The sequence below is a fragment of the Mycteria americana genome, chromosome 11, assembly GCF_035582795.1.
Source record: "Mycteria americana isolate JAX WOST 10 ecotype Jacksonville Zoo and Gardens chromosome 11, USCA_MyAme_1.0, whole genome shotgun sequence".
Classification (NCBI taxonomy): domain Eukaryota; kingdom Metazoa; phylum Chordata; class Aves; order Ciconiiformes; family Ciconiidae; genus Mycteria; species Mycteria americana.
This window is the reverse complement of record NC_134375.1, coordinates 5,309,010-5,331,001: the sequence shown is the minus strand read 5'-3', so window position 1 is coordinate 5,331,001 and position 21,992 is coordinate 5,309,010. Positions and strand designations below refer to the sequence as shown.

General features: G+C 38.5%; 1 protein-coding gene across 1 annotated transcript in view; it reads left to right on the top strand.

The window, feature by feature from the left end:
• The window catches only part of IARS1 (isoleucyl-tRNA synthetase 1), a 112,789-nt gene that overhangs the window by 68,405 nt on the left and 22,392 nt on the right, over positions 1-21,992 (top strand). Inside the window, exons 20-26 of the mRNA XM_075514391.1 lie at positions 3,147-3,294; positions 7,121-7,241; positions 11,734-11,825; positions 12,195-12,272; positions 12,718-12,839; positions 15,985-16,087; positions 16,312-16,395. Coding sequence (XP_075370506.1) covers positions 3,147-3,294; positions 7,121-7,241; positions 11,734-11,825; positions 12,195-12,272; positions 12,718-12,839; positions 15,985-16,087; positions 16,312-16,395 — 748 coding nt within the window. The remainder of the gene's footprint in view (positions 1-3,146; positions 3,295-7,120; positions 7,242-11,733; positions 11,826-12,194; positions 12,273-12,717; positions 12,840-15,984; positions 16,088-16,311; positions 16,396-21,992) is intronic.

The following is a 21,992-nucleotide window of genomic DNA, read 5'->3' as shown; positions in this document are numbered from 1 at the left end:
ACAAATAATCAAGGTGTATTAGAATATCAGTGAATTGGTAGCTGGAACAATAGAAGTGAAAAGGGTTGGAGTTACTCATATTGGAGATTTTTAAATTGCTGGTGATGTTTCTGTTGAAAATAATCTGCCTTTTTTATAAAATAAAACAAAAATCTCAAACACCAGAAGTTACACTTCCATTATTCATGTTTTTTTGATTTCTAAAAAGCTAATTCACTTTTCTGCCTGTGTACTCATTCTTTAATGTCACATTTATTTATACATACACCCACGTAGAGAGTAAAAAGCATTGCAGGCTAGGTTCATTTATGGAAGGAGCTCTGTGATTCAGTTGTCTCTGCTTATTCACTGAAGCGCTTGATGTGTTCTGTTTATAGAAAAAGCTACAACTGAGTTTTTTTTCCTTGGCACTGTTTCCCTGTAGAGTTACTTTAGCTTTTGCAGTACATATATGTACTGCACACACACACACACATTTTTTTTTTTTATCTACAGCTTTGAAGTATTCTCAGCAGTAGCTTGATAAATAGATTAGCAGAAAATATAGATGTAAGTTGTTTAAATGAATATGGATTTGAATGGAAAGGGCGAACAGAAGAAATAACAGCACAGTAAATTTAACAACCCAACTTCAGACTTCCTGAAACTTGAATCCTGTGTGAAATCTGTAAGAATTGTCAAAACCAGTTATATTTCGATATTCCGAAGACCTATGACTTGGGTTGGATAGCTGTCAAAGTTGAAGTATGTCAGAAAGAATTTGCTGGTCATAGTATTTACAAGTCCTTTGCTTTCATGTATCCTGAGGTAAGTATTGCTGTTAGAAGTGGTGTTACATTCTCCTCTCAATCTGTTCTTAAAATGCAGAAGAAATAACATAATGCCACAGACTACTGTTTCAGAGAGATGAAAAGGAGGTTACTTTATTGTTTCTCATACATTGTTAGAAAACTTGATAATACTGGCTTGATGGGAGGAAGGTTTTATTTTCTGCCTAATGGGTAATATCACTAGGTGTAACTAAATTCATAGAACTCTTCCTTTAGCGGGTGCCTTATTTCTCTTTCCATATAATGTAAGTATCTTTGCATTGAAATAATTCAGGAAATTAGTATTCTTTTAACACTTACATATTGTAAGGCAGTGTAGGGCTGCTATGTTAAAAAAAACCCAGAAACAAAACTGTAGCCTTAGGAGCTACATTTTCTTTAATTTCTCATGCTAAGAGCTATTTTAAGAAGACTTCTGATAGATTCTGCAGCGAGTGCTGCTGAGCTGGGTGCAAAGGAGCAGTTTAGCAGATCCTTTATAGTTCTGATTAGTTGGCCTTGCTGCCTCCTCAGGAGGAAAGCAGCGGAGGCAATTTGAAGTGGTCGTTGTTCTAGGTAAGTCCCAAACTGGTAAAAGGCCCCGAGTATCCTGGTGTACCCTAGGGCCAGACCAGCTCTCGTATTCGGAGCAAAGTTATGTTTGACTTCTGAAATAAATAATAAGCACATAAATAATTGTGATGGGAGGTTTGGTTTAAATATATACTTATAAATTCTAGTTTCATTTAAGGACTTTCTAGTTAATTGTCATGCTTAATTGTTCTGAACTTTTGTAAATGTATAATTTGAATTCAGATGTCATGTTTAAAAATACTCCTCCCCCCCCCCCCCCCCCCCCCCCCCCCCCCGAAAATTGTAGAATCATAGAATCATTTAGGTTGGAAAAGACCCTTAAGATCATCGAGTCCAACCGTTAAGCTAACACTAGCAAGTCCACCACTAAACCATGTCCCTAAGCGCCATGGCTACACGTCTTTCAAATACCTGCAGGGATGGTGACTCAACCGCTTCCCTGGGCAGCCTGTTCCAGTGCTTGACAACCCGATGCGTGCCCATCTCACTGCTGCATTGCTGTCTGTTTACTCTGGCAGCTCTATTTTTATGTATTCATTTTTATGCAAGAAGCCCTCTCCTGAAGAATTTATGGTCTGGTATTCTTGAATGTGCTGTGTCAAACCCCATTAAGATTTTAAAGCCTCCTAAAGGAAGTGCCTGTAAAGATATATTAGTTTAGAATAATGATTTTAAAATGTGAGAAAATGAGTTCATAAATTTCTATTGAGAAATGCCACAATCTTTAAAATAAAAAACTGTTTGGTTTGTTCTTCATATTTGGAAAATTAAATGAAGTATATCTAAATCAAGTTTGTATTCAAGTTTTTTTTGATACCTGAGTAAGACCTGGTTTCTTTTTGAGTTAACTTAATAGATACCCGTTTGTCTCTGTAGACAGAATATTTGTTTAGGGAAGAAGACGGGATAAAGTATAAAGATGATTTTTTGCAAACTCACAGCCAGCAAGGAAGCTGGGGGACATGTCTGTCTCTCTGAAATGAGGATCTCTTATCTTGAGAGAGACTGACCGAGGAGGATCTCCCTAGACAGGGTGGATTTCATGTATAGGTGAACCCCCTTGGCTGAGGTGGGCATGATTCTGTGAGGGGCTGCTTCTGATAAAAGTTGTCAGCATCACCCAAATCCTCTGCTTTGCTCTTTCAGAGCTGTTTCTGGAGCTGAGGCACATTTGTATTGGTAGGAGGTACATCCTTTGTCCTCTTTTTGGGGCTGTTTTTCTTGAAAACGTTAGTATCTGCTCTTACTTTGATTTGTCTCTTTTGCCTTGCTCCTTAGTCCTATGTTTGCAATGGGCCCAAAGCTTTTTATAATTAAGGAAATTAACTAGATTGAATAGAAAGGTACTGCGTCATTATTAAGGAATTCAAAATATTACCGAAACAGTAGGTGCCATCCTAAAGATGAACACTAATTCCATGCATCCGCTGCTTGTTTTATACTGTGATAGCATCTGAGCATGTGTTATCACTTCAATTAACTTCTAGAGTGAAAAAGAAAATTTAAATTCCAATTCAAATTCCATATGCAGTATCTTAAAAATAATCCTGTAGCACTAGGTAGTAAATTGTCGTATGTTCGATATGTTACATGCTTACAATACTGTCTTCCTTAGAGTTCTTAGTGTGAAACTGCTCCCTTGGGTATCTTTCTCTTGCTATGCAGCTCTCTAGGGTTTACTGTACATTTAAGTGCATTTCTATGCAGTTTTAAGCTTTTAAGTATTGTGTTCTTATTTTGCAGGTTATACCTGATCAATTCTCCCGTGGTAAGAGCAGAAAATCTGAGATTTAAGGAGGAAGGAGTAAGGGATGTACTGAAGGATGTCTTCCTGCCCTGGTACAATGCATATCGCTTTCTTGTTCAGAATGTTCAGATCCTGCAACACAAGGTACAGATCTCTTGAGCATGGAAAAGCAAAGTGGAAGGGGCTTTGTGCCTTTTCAACTGTTAGAGTGAATTAGCATTGTAGAGAAATTTAGATTGGAAGGGAGGTCTGGACTCTGACTCTGGAGGTCATCTGATCTTTACCTCCTTGTTCAAAGCAAGGCTGACTTCAAAGTTAGATCAGGTTATATATACTTGCTGTTAATTTCTGTGTTATTTGCTGTTTGTACCCTGTTTTATAAAGCTATAATCACCCTGCATCTTTCTCTTCTTGACCAAGCTTATTATTAGACAGAAAGGAGGAGTGGAAGGTAGGGGACTGTCAAGCCATAACAGCTATAATTTCTCCGATTAGGGTGCTCTTGATTGCCTTTTATTTTAGATAAATGTGACACTATCGCATTCATACCCTTCAAGTTAGAGAACAAGATAGGGCCTTTGACTTTGTGGGGTTAATACATACTAAGCAATTATCTGCTGCTAGTCCCCTTGCTGGGAACACCAGTTAAAAGCCAGGTACCACATGCGCTTGAGGGAGTCCTTCTGAAACGTCCGTACTAAGCCTTGCTGGTTTTCTAGTACTTGTCTGATCAGTGTTTGTGTAGTAGCTTGGAGGCAGTAGGTGTCACTAATACTGCCTTGAGTTCTGCTGCTGCTTTTTCTTTGCTGATACCCCACGTCATGTAGTCAGGCATGGCTACATGGCAGGAAGGATGCCGTCGGAGGATGGCATCTGGACTGCAAGGTTCTCTGCACCAAGAACATTGCTTAATAGCATACAGATTTAACACAAATAGAACTGCAAATAAGTAATGAAAAGAAAGTTATTTTCAGTGGCGGCTGCTGTGACAATTTCTTGAGCTAACTCATTTACTGTAACTTTAATTATGAATCTGCATAAAGTTGTTTAACTTGGGAGTACTCAATACTGAATATATTAGGTATAGCAAGAAGATTGCCTTCTGTAACATGACAGTTAATTTTTTTAAAATTTAAATTTAAATACAACTTAGGAAAAAAAAAAAGAAATGGAATGGAAGGAAAGGTAAATCATCCTAAAAGCAATAATGCTTTAGACTTGTAGATTACATTTGAAGTCTATTAAAAATGCTGGATGAGTGACATGAGTTTCTATGCTTTCAGAATGAAAGCAAGATTAAAATTTCTTTCTTACAGTAATTTTTAATTTAAATTGAAAATTTTATGTGTATATTGTATTACAGAATCACAGAATCACAGAATCGTATAGGTTGCAAAAGACCTTTAAGATCATAGAGTCCAACCGTAAACCTAACGCTACCAAGCCCACCACTACACCATGTCCCTAAGCGCCTCATCCAAACGTCCTTTAAATACCTCCAGGGATGGCGACTCAACCACTTCCCTGGGCAGCCTGTTCCAATGCTTGATAACCCTCTCGGTGAAGAAAAATTTCCTAATATCCAGTCTAAACCTCCCCTGGTGCAACTTGAGGCCATTTCCTCTTGTCCTATCGCTTGTTACCTGGGAGAAGAGGCCGACCCCCACCTCTCTACAACCTCCTTTCAGGCAGTTGTAGAGAGCAATAAGGTCTCCCCTCAGCCTCCTTTTCTCCAGGATAAACAACCGCAGTTCCCTCAGCCGCTCCCCATCAGCCTTGTGCTCCAGACCCTTCCCCAGCTTCGTTGCCCTTCTCTGGACTTGCTCCAGCCCCTCAATGTCTCTCTTGTAGTGGGGGGCCCAAAACTGAACACAGTATTCGAGGTGCGGCCTCACCAGTGCCGAGTACAGGGGCACAATCACTGCCCTAGTCCTGCTGGCCACGCTATTTTTGATACAAGCCAGGATGCCATTGGCTTTCTTGGCCACCTGGGCACACTGCTGGCTCATATTCAGGCGGCTGTTGACCAACACCCCCAGGTCCTTCTCTGCTGGGCAGCTTTCCAGCCACTCTTCCCCAAGCCTGTAGCGTTGTGTGGGGTTGCTGTGGCCCAAGTGCAGGACCTTGCACTTGGCCTTGTTGAACCCCGTACAATTGGCCCCAGCCCATGGATCCAGCCTGTCCAGGTCCCTCTGCAGAGCCTTCCTCCCCTCAAGCAGATCAACACTCCTGCCCAACTTGGTGTCATCTGCAAACTTACTGAGGGTATTGTTTCTGTTGAAACGAATTTTAATCTTTCGGCTGACATTAATGATAGGTTACCACTTGTTAGTGCAGACTTTTATGGGAGAGTGGGAACTAAGTGAAAAAGTTCAAACCTTGTACTACGCATGAAATTACAGTAGCAGCCTAATCACTGTGGAGAGCTGCTGTTTGAAGCAATAAAGGCAGCTGACTTCAAGAAATAGTACAATAAATAGCCGACTTAAATAAATGGTCATATCTTTTTAACAACCCCTTTTGGGAAGAAACTTCAGATCCTAATATTTAACAAATCTTTTCTTTAGATCCCGAGACAGCATTCATCAGACAAACTTACGCATTGCCCCAAACATATACTTCAGTTTTTCCTGTTTGACCTTTGAATTATCTAAAGTGTGTTTTGCAGCTTTTTGCTGCAATCCCATTAAATCTTGCAAGATCAGCCAAATTGGGGATGGAAGACCCTAGTGAAAAATCCAGATGCTTAAGCAGGTAGTTTTGGTAATTCAGTGGATGTAATTTTTCTTTTGAAATAGATAGTGAAACCATTCCTATCCACCATATTAGGTAAAAGAATGTGCTATTGGAGGTGATAGTGCTTAAATTAGATTTCATGCACAGGCTTAAAGAACTTTTTCATTGCATTCTGCCTCCTGCAAGAGAGAAACTACAATCCCAGTGTCATGGATGAAGTCTAATAATAATTTTATGCTTACTGTAATTACCACTGTAATTACCACAGTAACTGTAGTTGGCTAATCGTTTGCTGACCTCACACTGGGATTGCTGCACTTCTGGATGTGCAGATGCATTTCTTTCTTAAGAATCTTCTCCTTTATACTAGGTAAGTGGATGCATAATTACTGAGTCGAATAATCCAAACAGATTTTTTCATCTGGACTATGAGGGAAGGGAAAGTCCAAAGACTCTTACAACCAGATATTAAATACTGTTTGTAAATCTGAAAAAAAACCCCAACCAACCCCCCTGTTTTCAATGAGTCATAAGAACGTTTACATGGAAAAAGAGTCAGACAGTAGGCACCAACAAGTGTGCTTACTTGTGGTCTTGCTTGCAATGCCCTACAGAATCAGCAGTTGTGAAATTTCTCAGATGGTTGCAAACATCGGTATTCTGGGAAGCAACAAAATGCACTATGTGCATGTTGGGTTCCTAAAAATCCCACCTGTTTTTTTCAGGTTGTTACGTTCTTCTATGTTTTAATCTGTTGAAATTGTCACATGCTCTTAAAAAATAATTATATTGTTTATATGCCCTTTCCCCAGACAGAATTCATCTTCGTAGTACATTTCTTGTAAACGCTTCAGATCCTCCTAGATGGAGTTATGTAAATTCAAGAGTCCTACCCTCTGTCTGGAAGCTATGACTTATACTGCAAACAGGGAAAGAACGACTGCATGCCATCGTGTGCTGTACTACCTTTTATCTGGTTTAACAAATCCAAATAACTGGCCTCCTTTGTAGTTGAAGGTATGGTGTGGTGAAATCAGCAGCAGTGGGAGTCAGGTTTTCCTTAGCTATTTCTCTTACATACATGTTTCTGGAATTTAATGTTCTGTCTTCGGAAACCAGTGTAACACAGTGAAGGTGACAAAATATTAGTGGCTGACAGGTGTTTCGATACAGAGGTTTGAATATGTACCCTTATGACTTGAAAATGTGTTTTGTGTTTTTATGTTGATGATAGGATGAGGGAAGAGAATTCCTTTACAATGAGAACACAGTTAAGGAGAGCAATAACATCATGGATAAATGGATTCTTTCTTTCACCCAATCACTCATTCAGTTCTTCAAAGCTGAAATGGCAGGTATGCACATGTTTGGTCGGGTGTGTGTATGGGTTTTTAATTTTTGATTAGAGAACTAGCCATTTCATCCAGAGATTTCCAGATTCCACAAGACTTACAGTTCAGATAAAAGGAAGGAAATCTTTAACCAGCTACCATAATACATGGAATGCTGCTTTCATGGGTGTTAATACAGATTTTGCTATGCTTGTTCATGAGAGTTCAAAAAGTGATGAGGCTTTTTTCTGTCATGGCTGATCCTATGAGCTCAGTGATGTAGCTTGTTGCTGTAACAACATCTTTTTTTTAAGAGAATAATTAATAATATTATAATAGTAACTGAAAGACAGCAGTGAAAAGGAAGCCAAATAGAATTTGGGGAAGCTGTAAAAAAAGGATAAAATGGGCAGTGCTCAAGTCAGCTAAATAAAATAATTTTGAGAGGTACATGAGCATGGGGAATAAATTTTCCCCTGCATAGTTCCATGGAGAGGGTTTCTTTGTAATGACATTGGGAGTGTGTGCAGCAGGATGGAATAGCATTAGGATATTGCATAGCTGTAAGAAGATACTCTCCTGGTTTTTCTTCCCTGCATGTTGTCTTTTTCATCATCCCATAACTCTCAATGCTCACATTATATTAAGACAGTATTAATTGCAAAGAGAAGGGGCTGCAAGAGTCCCCGAAGTAAGTCTGATCCAGTAAACTTAGAAACCTGCAGATAAAGTCACGATGGGATACGAAAAGGTTTTGGTGCCTTTAAGGTCATTAGAAACCTAGATATCTGAAAGAAGGTAGCTTTTGTCATTGTAGTTCCTGTTTATGAATAAAAAAACAACCCCCCCTACATCCATGATCTTAAGTTGCCCTCGGAAGAATTTTTAGAAGCCTTCCGCAGGTGTGCTTGGGCTTGGGGAAGGAAGGTATTAGTGGGATAATAGATAATGAGGACACAGCCAAATGTCAGATCTGAGTTTGAGGACCCAGGACAGTCCTCCTCTGCTTCAGTCGTCTGTTGTACTCCCCCCTCTTAGACTGGCATGATGTTCACGCTCACCAAGACCAGTAAGATGAGTATATCTTGCTACAGTAGATAAAGCAGGTCTTTTTGGTAATAAAAAAATTCAGGTGAGGTCATCTAAGAGCATTTCATTAAAGGAAGAAAGAATCCTCAGGCTACCAAAACCAGGAATATGATAAAAGCTGTCTGTTGTTGGTGAAAATGTGGCTCCTTCCTAGAAGTTTTGTCCTTGAAATTTGGTGGTGGTGGTGGTGTGTGTTGAGTTTCATGTGTTGCCAAACAGAAATATGCAGTTGTTATGCGAGTATACATGCTGCATGTAAAGAGGAAAATACTTTGAGGGATAGTGGAAAATTATTTTGTGAATGTGTACCTGAGATCTTGGATTAGTGCACGGTTTAAACAGAAATAGTATTTGCAGGAAGATGAGCGTGGGGGTAGAAACTTGAATTCTCTGCTCGGGGTTTCTAAGAGGAAGATGAAGCTCATAAAAAGGGACGTGTCAGCAGACATCTTTACAAAGCAAGAAGGTCCTTCCAAGCAGGAGAAGAAAATTCCTGTTGGAAAATGACAATGTAAAGATTTTCAAGACTGTAGTGTTGGTATTAAATGCTATTGTCTTGTGTTAGATGAAGATAACATGATGTGCTTATCAAATGAGTGACACGTCTCATTTGGAAGTGATTAATAAACATGATTTTTCAGTTTATTTTTCTGCATAAACTCTGAATTCAGTCAGACATATTCATGAGATGCGGTAAATTTGTGTACCGTGACGTGATACTCTGTGCTAAGCTTTTTTAAAAACTAGTTTGGGATTTTTTAAAGATTTTCTACTTCATATGACTTGAAGTAGGAAAAATGTCAGGAAGAGGCAAGGGAAGATTGCAGTGGTGACCGATAACCTCAAATGCTAGGTAAAGGAGATAAATACACTACACAAGCTTCATTTTAGAACCCAAGATTTTGAAAATAATAATAATTAAAAAAACTAAACAAATGCAGAAGTTGTTGTAGATGTGGCATGATGTGAGCAAAAATGAATGATTGCCTTCGCCAACTAATGCCATACAACTCTGTTACTCTCAGGATGCGTAAAAAAAAAAAAAAAATTGTTGTCTCTGCCATGTCTAAAACATAGCTGAGGCCGTGGTGCCGAGGTGATATTTGGGCGCTATCTGTCAAAGAAATGGCCCAGTCTGCACTGTAACGTGCTGTTCCCGCACCCGTGTGCGTGATCGTGTGTAAGAACGTACAGGCTTGGAACTCTAAATGGCAAAGGAGACACCACTAACGAGAAAAATGTTGCAATTGAGCTTAGCTTCTTCCATTTAATCAAGTGTATTTTAGAGTGGAGCTAAATTTTGCACCGATTGCCTGCCTCTAGAAAAATGTTTCCATTAAGTAAAACTTATGTTAATTCTGCCCCAGTTTCTCCAAGTAGCTTGAATAGCCAGCAGTATTTCAGCCTAAGTGGAGGCCCTGTCAGTTTAGTATTGACCTCACTTGAATAGACTGAGGGTGGGAAGGGAACCATACCTGTGCACACGCCAGCTTTGGGATGCTTTAGAGAGCCTCGAAAAACTTCAGAAAGGTAGAACAACCCTCTGCTAATCCTGTCTTGGGCAGAGCTTTTGACTGCCTAGGATGTATGCAATTGGAGAAAAGGAGGCAACACGTGTCAGAAAGCAGCATCGCTTCAATTATTCATGGAAAACTGGCAGAAGTTAAATGTGTTCAAACCATACATGTGTGTTTGTAAGAGGGTTTTTGCTGTTGCATGTTATTTCTGGTTTAATAGGTGCCCAAAACTGGAGCTGTAGACACGCTCCCTTCAGAAGTGCTGCGCGTTAGGTAGACGTGTGCCAGTAACCTCTTCAGCAGCAGCTGGTGTAGCTAACTTAGCTTCGCTTTGATAATAACACACGTATCCAAATGAATTATTAGCTATTGAATAGTAGTATAGTTTCTCCACTAAACCTCATCTTTTATGATGGAAACTTCTGGGATTTGGGCCCTTTGATAAATACGGCAAGTAGTAAGATATTGGGAAGATATTACGGGAAGTAATAGGGCAAACAATCCTTTGTGTTTTAAGGGGGGGTTAAAATTCTGTATTTAAAAACAGTAAGCCTTTTTATGCTTTTTTTTCTACTTAAGTGCCCAATACAAGAAATTATTTTACAAAACAACTTTCTCCTGATGACTGAAATCGAAAGAAGTGCGTGTGTGTGTGTGCACGTGTTTCCATGTACATGCATGCCTTTTTCTTGAGTCATGAAAAAGTAAGATTTCACGATTTGGTTTATGTACTGCTTTTGGATTACAGCTATGGAGGGAAGAAATGCGTGGTTCCAAGCTGACTTGAATCTCTTGTTAAAGATATACTATCCCTGAAGGGTGGGGGTTTTTTGAGGTTTTTTGTTTGTTCTTAACCAGTCTCCTAACTAGATAACATATAGCTAGAAGAGAGCTGGGAATTTTTTAGGAATACAAATTCCCACATAAATAATGTCTTCCCCACCATGGCATGAATCTTCTGAGCATTTCCTTTTTAGGTTTAAATACCAGTACTCTGCCTTTAAAAACACTTAGAAAATGCAATGAAAAGCATGGTGGAGCTTTTAAAGCAAAGATCCATTTTATTCAGTAGCTGCTTGATTAATGAAACTGATTCAGAATAGAGATCAAAAAGCTCTTTGCTTTCAGAGAAGTTATATACAAGCTTTTCCCTAGAAAACCGAGTCCTATCTAAGGTCCATCCCCACCCCCCAATTCTCTCGCGAACAACTGAAATTTGTTTTCCCAGTTGCATAGTGATGCCTGCGATGACCTTCTTTTTCGTGTTGGCAGTCCTCCATGCTTTTAAGTTACACAGAACTTGAAGATACAGCTATGTTTATCTTCTTACCTCGTCAGGCTTGCTGTTACTTGACATTCTTTTAGCCTACTGTGTTACTTAGAAAAATAATAAAAAATTGCAGTTAATTCAGGGAGAATTGATTGAAATAGGTGTCTCATTTTAAATCTGGCAAACAAAAAAGAAAATGTTGGCAGTAATTAATAAAATTTTGTTGTATGATTCTGCAGTGATTTCTGTTAAACTTCTAGTGACTTGGCTGTATTTACAGCATGTGCAAATCTAGGATTTGCCAAATCCTTTGCGATTAATAGTCTTTTATCCGCTATCCTCTTTACGAGTCAGATAAAAGCATAAGGCTTCCATAATGCGTGTTTGTGTAGGATTAGGGAAACAATTTGGTGGTAGATGTGTTTGTCTTGAAGCATGAGAATTGATGACATGGGCAATTTCAAAATACAGTTTTAACATAACAGTATGTCTAATCACTTTTTTTGATCTTACTAACATACGTGCTTCTGCTCAAGTTTTATGTTTAACACCAGAGCTACAAATGTTCATGTGTTTCTCTAAGTGAGGAGCTTGATGCAGAGGGCAAATATTAACTGCAGTAAACATTTTTTCCTTCTAGCTTACAGGCTGTACACTGTAGTCCCTCGGTTAGTGAAGTTTGTTGATATTCTGACCAACTGGTATGTTAGAATGAATCGCAGAAGACTAAAGGTAGGTATCTACTTCTGCAATCTTAGACTGTAAACAAAATCCTAGTAGTCTATGTTAATTTAATGCATAGCAGCTTCATGGTGTTACACAAAATCTTTATGCTGCATTTTAAATTATATCAGTTTGTACCCGATAGTGGGAATGAGAAGTTAACATTTTTTTCCTCCTCTCTGCGTTATGAGGAAAACCAAACAAACAACATGCCTAGTAATTCTGTTTCACTTGCTGGATGGGATTGAGCAAAATGAATACAGTTTGGAAAACCAGCATACTGCATTAACATAGGAAACTTTTGAAGTTTATTGAAGTGCACTTAACTGATCCTAAAATTGCAGTTGTTGGTTTCTTCTTGGTGAATTCTTCAAATAGGGCGAGAATGGGACTGAAGACTGCATTATGGCCTTGGAAACCCTGTTTAGTGTTTTGTTCTCCATGTGCAGACTCATGGTAAGGCAATTACAGCCCCCTATAACTGTTTAACATTTTTAATGTAGTTATCTGAAAGCATGCATCTTTGTGTCTGAGTTGACCGTAGGGGTACAGAGACTGAATACATGGGGAGAAAAAACATTGCTACTGATTTGTGTAGCGTAGTTCGTTTTCCACCTCCCCCTTTTATTTGCTTATCTGCCCCATCGTACTATGAAGAAGGCAAATATCACCTGACTGATAAAGAGACGTTATGATTTCTTATCTGATGCCCAAAAGTAACATGTAAATATCAGTTTCATCATTTATTTCAGTCTGCATTTTGAATAACATCACAGTTCTGCATTGAAGACCCTGTGTAAGCATTGCTTTTGCTGAACTGTCCTTATGCAATTCATAAATATTACTTATTCATAATATACAAACAATAAAGAAAAGATGATGATTGAATGCAACATTACAGGCACCATATACGCCATTTATCACTGAGCTGATGTACCAGAATCTGAAGACACTTATTGATCCAGCCTCAGTCCAGGAAAAGAATACTGAAAGCATCCACTACCTCATGCTTCCCCAAGTGAGGTAAGAGACAGCTGTTATGTGGCAAAGTGGGGTTTGGGTTTGGTTGGGTTTTGGGTGGTTGGGGTTTTTTGTTTGTTTTGGGGGTTTTGGGTTTTTTGGTTTTGTTGTTTTTTTGGTTTTTTTTTTTGCTTTTCACAGAACAGTGCTCCTCCACTTACTTGTGTTTAAAACTGTTTTGCATAGCAAGAAAACAAGCAGCATTAATAATGTGAATATTCCTTTGCCTCGGGAAGAATTTTAGGATGATAGCTAACATGTTCTTTCCTATAAGCAAAAATGTTTAAGTTTTGATTAAGCTCTGATTACTGTTAGAGTCTTTGGTGTAGGAGAACATTTCACTAGCCGTACACTTCACACCCCTCTCTCAATGTTAGCTGGGAATTTTCTTTTCCCTGCACACTTAGGCAGTAGACTGGTGCTAGGTTGAAGGATTGTAGATAGGAAGGAAAACAATTAGGAGGAATGCATGTTCCCAACTCGTGTTTTCTTCTTATGGTGGGCAAGGAATATCCTTTTTACTCTTCAAAATGTGCACTGACTGGAAGCTATAATGCGTACCTATGAAGGGCCCAAAAGGATTATAAAACTTTCTTGTGGGCCCTACATTTGCAGGAACATGTGCATCCCCCCATCTCTAGGCCTTTCTTAGTAAACACTGATGCCAGATCCCATGTGGATTGGAATTATTGTTTTGTGTGGACCACATACGGAGCCAGCAGAGTGAGTTATTTTGGCTTCAAATCAAGAATTTAGGCCATTGTCCAGAGATTGCCACTTCCTTGTAAGAGGAGACATCATCTGAGAGAGCGCTTTCCAGGCAGATCGTTTCTTTGGATGCTGATGGGTGAGGGTTTTTTGTAAGTGCCAGTGTGTCTCAAAAAGGTTTGGGTCCATGGTGGTTGTACTGGACATACGCTCTGGGTTATCCATAGTATCAATTCAACCGAGGTAGAACTTGACAACTGAAGTGGTTTTGGTCTGGGGTTTTTGTTTTGTTTATCCAGCTGAGGGAGACAGTAGTATTACAGTAATCGGTTGCTCTCATTAGTGCCTTGGTGCTACGTTAGTGGATTAAGTTAGTGCCAGTCTGCAGTTAGTCACTGAAGGTAAGAGAAGCAAACTTTGCTTTTGCATTGCAGCCCGGTTTGAAAACCCTCAAGGACAAGGGAGCTGACCTTGATACTTTATGTGCCAGTTTAAAAATTTAAACCTTCTAGTAATGGTGTTTCTTTTATGGATACTATATCCTTTGAGGAAGGTGTATGTTCTTTCTGATAGCTTTAATAGTGAGAGTTACTGCAACAAGGGGTTTGAGATTGACATAATGATGGTGCTGATTTTCTGTTCCCTGGGAAAGTGCTGTAAAGAATATGTAATCAAAGAATGCAAAACTCATCAGTGAACTATCGGAAATGGTTTTGCGCTGCTGTAGAATGGAGTAATGGAAGGATAGTGAGCTATTTGCAGGAACTCAGTTCAGACATGGGCTTAGCATGGGTGTTTAAAAGTGGCTTAGTCACTTTTTATTCCTGTTAGTGCTAACTGACTTGCTGCTGCATCATGCAAACATATAATGTATTTGAGTGGCTTGTATGGCTTTCCTCTTACTTTGTTTGGATTTTTGTCTGCTACTAGTTTGTGTAATTTACTGGATCCCCTACATATCGATTGTTCCTTTCGTCAGATAAAAAGACATGTTTTCAGAACTAAATTATTGTGGAAGTTTTTATTGTGGGAGTTTCACCTTGAGCTGCTAAGCACATCATTGCATTTTCCTTTAAATATGTTTCTGATGACTGCATAAGGACAATATTGTCAGTTAATAATAAGAGACATTTTTTGGATGCAGTTACAGAAAATACTACTTTAACAATATGATGGGTATGTACAGGCAAAGCTAAGGGACTTGGCCACTTTCACAGCTGAACTTGACTCAATACCTGTGTTACAAACCCCACTGAGGTATTACTTGGTTGTTTAGTGTCTGAACAGATTGGTTGCATTAAATTTTGTGGATTTGCATGCAATCTGTGAAGACTATTCTCATTTTGTGGCTCCACAATGTTGTTAAGTAATGGCAAGCAATATTGAAATACTGCCACATTATACTCTATGAATCTTTCTGGGAGCGAAATCTTCTCTCTCACAATTTACACGTTTCCAAGTTTTTGGAGGACCATCCTGAAAGACTGGCTTTTGGAAGAACAAAAGCTTCAAAACAGGTAGTAACATCTTAATGAAGGCCGTAATGCAGAAGATGGGGATTGTTGCAAGTTGTAAGTTTTGCTTTACCAGTTCTGTTTTTCTGGACAATCCTTACTGGATGCATGGTTTTCATCCTGGTACTTTTGCTACTTATATTACAGCAGGCAACTTTGTTCACTTTATTCACAACTGTCTTTTGAACCAGTACCTCTGGTCTTGATATGACACCTGTGCAGTTTTAAAGGAGCTGCTCAGTTTATGCAGCTACTCAAGAAATCAAGAAAACCACATTTTCGGAACTGTTGGCTGCTAGTACATTTGAAACAAGATGTGAATGTCGGCTTACTCAAAAAAATGCAAACAACCCAACCCTCCCCCCACCCCCCAAGGCAAAAAAATCCCTCAACCCTGCCTTCCCTCAAAATGGAAGGGTGTTAAAAATGATGAAGCCAAGAAAAATGATGAAGCCAGGACAGATGACAAGACTGTCTAAAACATCAAGCGAAAGTATCTAGAATTCCTGGAAAAGATTATAAATTGAGATCCAGTGAGTTTGTTGCATTATAGGTATTTCATCGGCATTATAAGTATCCTATTTATCATATCTTTTTGCATCTTCTTATGATATTAATGTAAATCTTACTTTTTATTGGATATTAATAGAATAGGTAGTATGACTCAATCCATCATCTCCATCTTGTGAGAGGTGCTAGCAAAAGATGACTTAAAAATAGCTCTGTGTTTTGTTTCCAGGAGGTTATTTTCTCATCTTCTACACAAAGAGAGAAGAAAAACCTGTTTGTTCATTTTTCAAATTGCCCCAAACAGGGCATAATTGAGTCTCTAGTAGGGAATTTCAGAGAAGGGGGTAAAATGTTTTCAATCTGCTCAAACAGATACAATGAAAATGAAGCAATATAATGTTTCCTTTTTAATCTAGGGAGGATCTCATCGACAAAAAAATTGAAAGTGCCGTTTCTTGTTTGCAGTCTGTTATTGAGCTTGGACGAGTAATCAGAGACAGAAAAACCATTCCAGTGAAGGTTAGAACTCTTTAACACCTCTTATCAATACCTTGGGAATGTGCAGTAGCCTTGTAGCTTTGAGATAAGCCTGGGAAAATTGAATAATTAAGTTTGGAATAGCAAACAGAGTTCAACAATAAAATACTTCAGAAATTATTACTTATAATTTGAAGTTCTTCATTTTCAGTTGGGAAGACAAAAGTTTCTGTTCTTCTTTCTTTTTTTTTTTCCTTTCCCCCCAGTACCCTTTGAAAGAAGTAGTTGTTATCCATCAGGATCCAGAGGCTCTGGAAAATGTCAGATCTTTAGAGAAGTACATACTCGAGGTAAGAACATCATGAACATCATGCTTAACTGGATTGTGTATGTCTGTTACCTAAACAAACAAAACCCTAACCTTCCATGTTGACAATATTAATAACTCACTAGGTAAAACTAATTTAAAAGAGTATTGTAATGAAAGGGGATATCAGTGGGTGCTGTGTACAGAAATGAAGGTAAATGGGTGATGATCCTTAGGCAGTCAGTTGTAGTATTGAGAAACCCTTAATTGCTCAACTGACCACATAGGACTTCTTTAATGAATAATTAAGAGGCTATTAGAAATGTTCTTTGTCTTGATCAGTGAAAGGAAAAAACATTTTTCTGAATAAAAATAGGACAATATTCAACTACATATTGTCAAAGGGATGGACTGCAAAATTTGTGATCCCCTTCAGTTAAAGGGCATTAAAAACAGTTTGACAGTAAGTGGAAGGGTTGACGGAGAGGAGTTCCAGGTAAGGCAGAATAGGGGACCAGCCAAGATTTTTGCAGGACGTTGTTTGGGATATAAAATGTCAAATAAATAAGATGTTAGTCTCTACAATTTCTTACACTCATCTGCTCCTGTATGCCACTGCAATACTCTCTTAATGTGTGTCCATTAGAGAAGTGCAGCCTGCCCTACTTCTGAATCTGTGTTTGGATAAAAGCCCCGTCATTCAAAAGAAAAGTAACCCTTCTTGCGTTTTTGAGTATAACTTCCTGAAATTCGCTGCAATTTCTGCTTTTAGTCAGTCATGTACAAATCCATAGTATTTTAAGAAGTTAAATGAAAAAGGAGTTAGTTTATAAATACACTTTGTTTATTTATATGTTTATACTATAAATAAATCTTTTAAACTTCAGTACTGCATTTCAGAAGTTGTAGTGAAGGCACAAAGCCTATTACTTTTTGATTGCTTAAAAGACTGTGTAGAGTGGGCTTTTTTAAATCTTTATGTTCAATTAAACTTCATTACAAATAGACTTTATATTTATCTTGTTTCACATCTGTGATGTACAGGAGAAATCAAATAGTAAGAGGGAATAGTGAGAGAGAAGAGTGTTTTCAGCTACAGTGATGAATTTCAATGAGCCATGGTGTTTTGATCTGAAAAGAAAAAAAAAAAGCTACTATGCCAGTATGCCTTTGAACTTTTTCTAGGTGTTGGGGCCTTCAAAACATCTTGCAAACCAGTGGTTCTTACTACTTAAATCTGTCATGCTCATGCATTTGATATCATGAGCTATGCTATGTGTAATTTCTCAGTGTTAGCAGCCGAGGGGCTTTATAATTGCTTTGCTGAACAGGGAGTGAGAGGTAATAATATCTCCGTTGTAAGACTGGAGGCCTTTCAGAACCACTCTGGAAGGCAGTGAGGGAAGAAGGAAGATGGTTAAGCAATGCTGTTCTTTCTGAACAGTCTTCATTTCCTCTTGCTGCAGTAGTCTCTCGTTGGGATAGATGGTCACTTTTCACAGCCAGATGTTTCATTGTGTTGCCTGGGGAGATATGCCACGACTTCATCTTTGTAGCTGTATGTGTTTTGGGAAGGAAGGAATTGTGTTTTGAACAGCAGCTCTTTGCTAAGACAGCAGAATTCTAAAGGAACTGATTTGGTGTTGATATTGGGCAGAATGCATGCATTAGACTTGAATATAAATTGGGAATTACTTCATGACAGATAGTTTCTGTGTATTAATCTGTCTGGATTTTCACTTGAATCCTTCCCTTATGCGATCCTGTTACATTTGTGTGTGGCTCTTAATTTAACAAGGCAGAATACACGCCAACTTTTTTCTCAGGTGAGAACTGAAGGAGTGGTCTTGCAAAACAAAATCACCTAGGTAGTTGTTCAGATGATCTTCCCCGTTCAAGACCTCCTGATAAAAAGGTTTTTGAGGAAGGGATACTAGCCTCAATGCAAGGTCCTTGCTAGAGAAGTTACGTACAACGTAATACAAAAACTAACAACCCCCCGAAGTATTGACTTGCTTTACTATTACAAGAGATTTCATGCAGAAGTCTTAATACAGTTTCTGAATGCCTGTGAACTGCAAGCTTAGCCTTCTCATGTTTTGCCCTCTCAAATCTACTTGTTTGAAACGGTCGCTGTTTAAATGAGCAAAAACCAGAAGAAAAAAAATTTTGAACAGCAATGTAGTTGTACATCTGCACAGTTTATGAAAGACTTTCTTCCCTTCCGTCCCGTGATACCTTCACATCTGGAAAGGTGAGCCATAGGGTGTACTTTTCATTATCCTCTGAAGTCTGCGCTCCTCCTGTATTTCAAGTGCTTGTAGCAGATGTACTAAAACCAGATTACTGTTACAACTTAATTCTTTGTCCTCTTTAACCTCCAATGTATTTCCCAAGCTACTGTCATATTAGTGCACAGCTTCTACGTGTCCAAGTACAGTAATGGGGTGGGAAATGTAGGGATTCTCCACAGTTCAGAGCGGTTCCTTTCCCTCAGCTCCATCCATAGCACTGGAGCTTCGAATCTGACATTGCAGAGGAACTTTGTCTCATTTCTGTCTTCAGGAAATTCTTACCATGTTGTATCACCTTAGGACCGCTGTACTTCTTAGAGCTGATATAACATAGGGTTCAGCAATCTGTCTTTAGTTTATGTTTCTGCTTAATGGCTTCTGGGTTATTAAATAAAATGTATTTCTACTAATAATTGACCTTTGACCTCCCTGTCATCCTTCATTTGTCAGAATCTGTCACTTTCCAGATCAGTAGATACATGTCCATGACAGAGTCAGTTCCAGTGGCTGTACTGAGGCATGCTGGCAGTACATGAAGCATAAGGGTATGATGCTTTACACTTACTGGATTTTTTTCTTCCATAAGTATTTGTAACATTTTTGCATTCTCTAAAGCCACTTAAATGGGTCTTCAAAGATAAGTGAGATAAGCTCTTTTTCTGTTATAATAACCACTGGCAGTACAGTATCTAGGGTTTTTTTTCCCTTGTCCAGAAATGGCATGGGTCTTATCATACGCCTGTCCTTGGTAGGTTAAGGATTCTTTCTTCCTTTCAATAAGGTATCTTCAGAGGGCTCTGTAACAGAAGATCTAGTCACGTGCTTAAAATGTGATGGAACTTTTATAGTTCAAGTTGTCATTGTCAAGATCAGCTGCTTTGCCTTGACAAAGAGAACAGAAGTCTGCACCTGCCCAAGCAGGATCAACTCACCTCACTTGTCTTGGTGAAAGCAACCATGTCAGTCAAAGAATTCAAGAGATGACTGAAGCAGTGGAGGACCTCTTAAACTTCTAATTGTGTATTACTCCAGCAATACCATCTTTCCCCAAGCCTAAATATACATCTAAGGAAGGCTTCTAAAAATTCTGCTGGGGGCAACTTAGGAGCACTGGCTAAGGGAGTCATGGCTCCATGCACAAGACTTGTAGATCAGTGTTGTATTCTTCTTGCTTTTAGTTACTGTGGGACTTAAATTCTTAAGGATTGTGCACTAAAGGACTTTTAATTAAAAAATCTTAATGGATTTGCAAGTGGGTTTGTAAGGCTTTTCTGTCATGTTAGCTCATTGATTGTTTCTCTCCGACTTGGCAGTTACGATGCTTCACGTCAGAATTGGTATTATTATTAATCATTTCAATACCTGAATCTTTTCAATAGCAGAATTTTGTGAAATTTAGGTTAGTGTCTGTCACATTTCCTTGATCTGAAAACTGGATTTGTGGATTTTACAGAATCCAATTTTAAGGAAGATGAGGTTTGCTTACTCAAATTACTTCCAAAAAGATAGCTAACAAAATTTGCTGTCAACTTCTACAGCTAGCAAAAGGTAACAAAGGAACCGAACAATTTGATAAATTATTACATAATTGGATTGTACAAAAGTATGTTTTAATTTATATTCATTTGCTACTGCAAACAAAGTTAAGGTATATCTTATGGGGAGATGAGTTTCAACAAGCTCAAATACCTTTACGGAAACACAAATAGAAAATACTGTCTATTGTCCTATTTTTATTATGTGTCTTAAAATTCAACAAGCTGATGCGGCAGCTTAGTATGTGTTTTATTGTACTGCATAGCAATCAATCTAGTTGTTTACTAGGATGGTGCAGAGCTAAAGAGGTCAATGACTACAGGCAGACTGGGTAGTATTACTTGGGCTGTATTTGCAGCTTTGTTCATCAACCTCCTACATTTTCAGAGCTTTAGAACCTCTAGTTATTGCCAGAGGTGTGTTTCTAGTAAATTTGCAGGTGCCAGATGTAATCTATAAGAAAAATTATACCATTTCATCTCATGCAGTTGCTGACAAAAGAATTTGAAAAAGACACTTCTCAATTCTTCGAACATTTCATTCATCACTTTTTCAGAAGTAGCTGTAGTCTTTGATCTGCAGTCTTACTCTCTCATCATCAGAACATGGCAAACCATTTAAATAAATGGATTTTAATATTAGAACTGTCCAGAGTATAGAGTTGTCATGGAAAAATGGCCAAGCTCACAAAATGAAATAAATCCAGAAGGCTTTTAGCAACTGAACACAGTTGCATTTTACTCATTACTATCTGAGGCCTTTTACAAGCCTAGTTCAGGACTTCTCTTCCTAACTACTTCCAGTGAAAGGGTTTATTTGAGTACATTCTACTTTAAGCACAATCAGAATCTTGTTTGCATCCAGTCTTTGCATACCCTTCAACCCCCACCCCTATGTATGGCTATAATAAAACAGAGAAAATTGATGACTTCGTGAAATCCGAGGTCTACCAGTATTTCATAACGTTAATGGTGTTGGAGTACTGCAGTAGACTGAGTCCACAAATGTGCTGAATTAACTGACACATGAACTGTGGCAGTGTGTGGTCCTTCAGTATTTTGTTTCTTTTACAGTATTACGTAATCAATATTTATTTTCCTTTTTAGGATGTTCGCTTAGAGAGCCCAGCCCAGCTGAAGCACAGCACTGGCATTTCTCTTTCTCTGTTCTGAGAATTGGGCGTAGCTGGGTTGCCAGTCGGTCTGGTCACGTCTGGCACATGGCACCAACTAAAGGCCCTTGTACATAGGAGTGCCTGAATGTACAGGTCTTCCTGCTGGCGATGGGAAGGACTGGTTGCCTCAGTTTGTGTGTTTGGGACTTGAAAGATATGTTAAGGAGCTAATTTTGATTTACTGGAAGATAAAATTAAGAACTGTTTTAAGTCAAAGCACTATGCTGAGGCAGATATAAACAGACCTAAGTACAGACTTGCCTTTTTTTGAAGAATCATTCTGGGTTTTTAATTGATGATGTATACAGAAGAATGATTTTCTAATCTAATTAGCATAGAAAACTTGTCCTGATGCAGTTGGCTTGTATGTAATTTATCTAATCAGGCCCAAAGTCATCTTTAAATTTGTGCTATTTTTTGGATTATAATTTCTTTTTCCCCACGAGGTCATCATTTACCACTTGTGGGCTCATTTCCAACAGCACCCCATTAAAACTGAATTTCTGAAGTACGTAATTTTCATTAGATTTCCTAAAAGATGTATTAAGTAAAATTAGATTCAGTTGTATTCTTGGCTCCTCATGTCAGTAGGACTTCCTAGGGAATTAGACTGTATCTCAGAGGTTGTATTTAAGC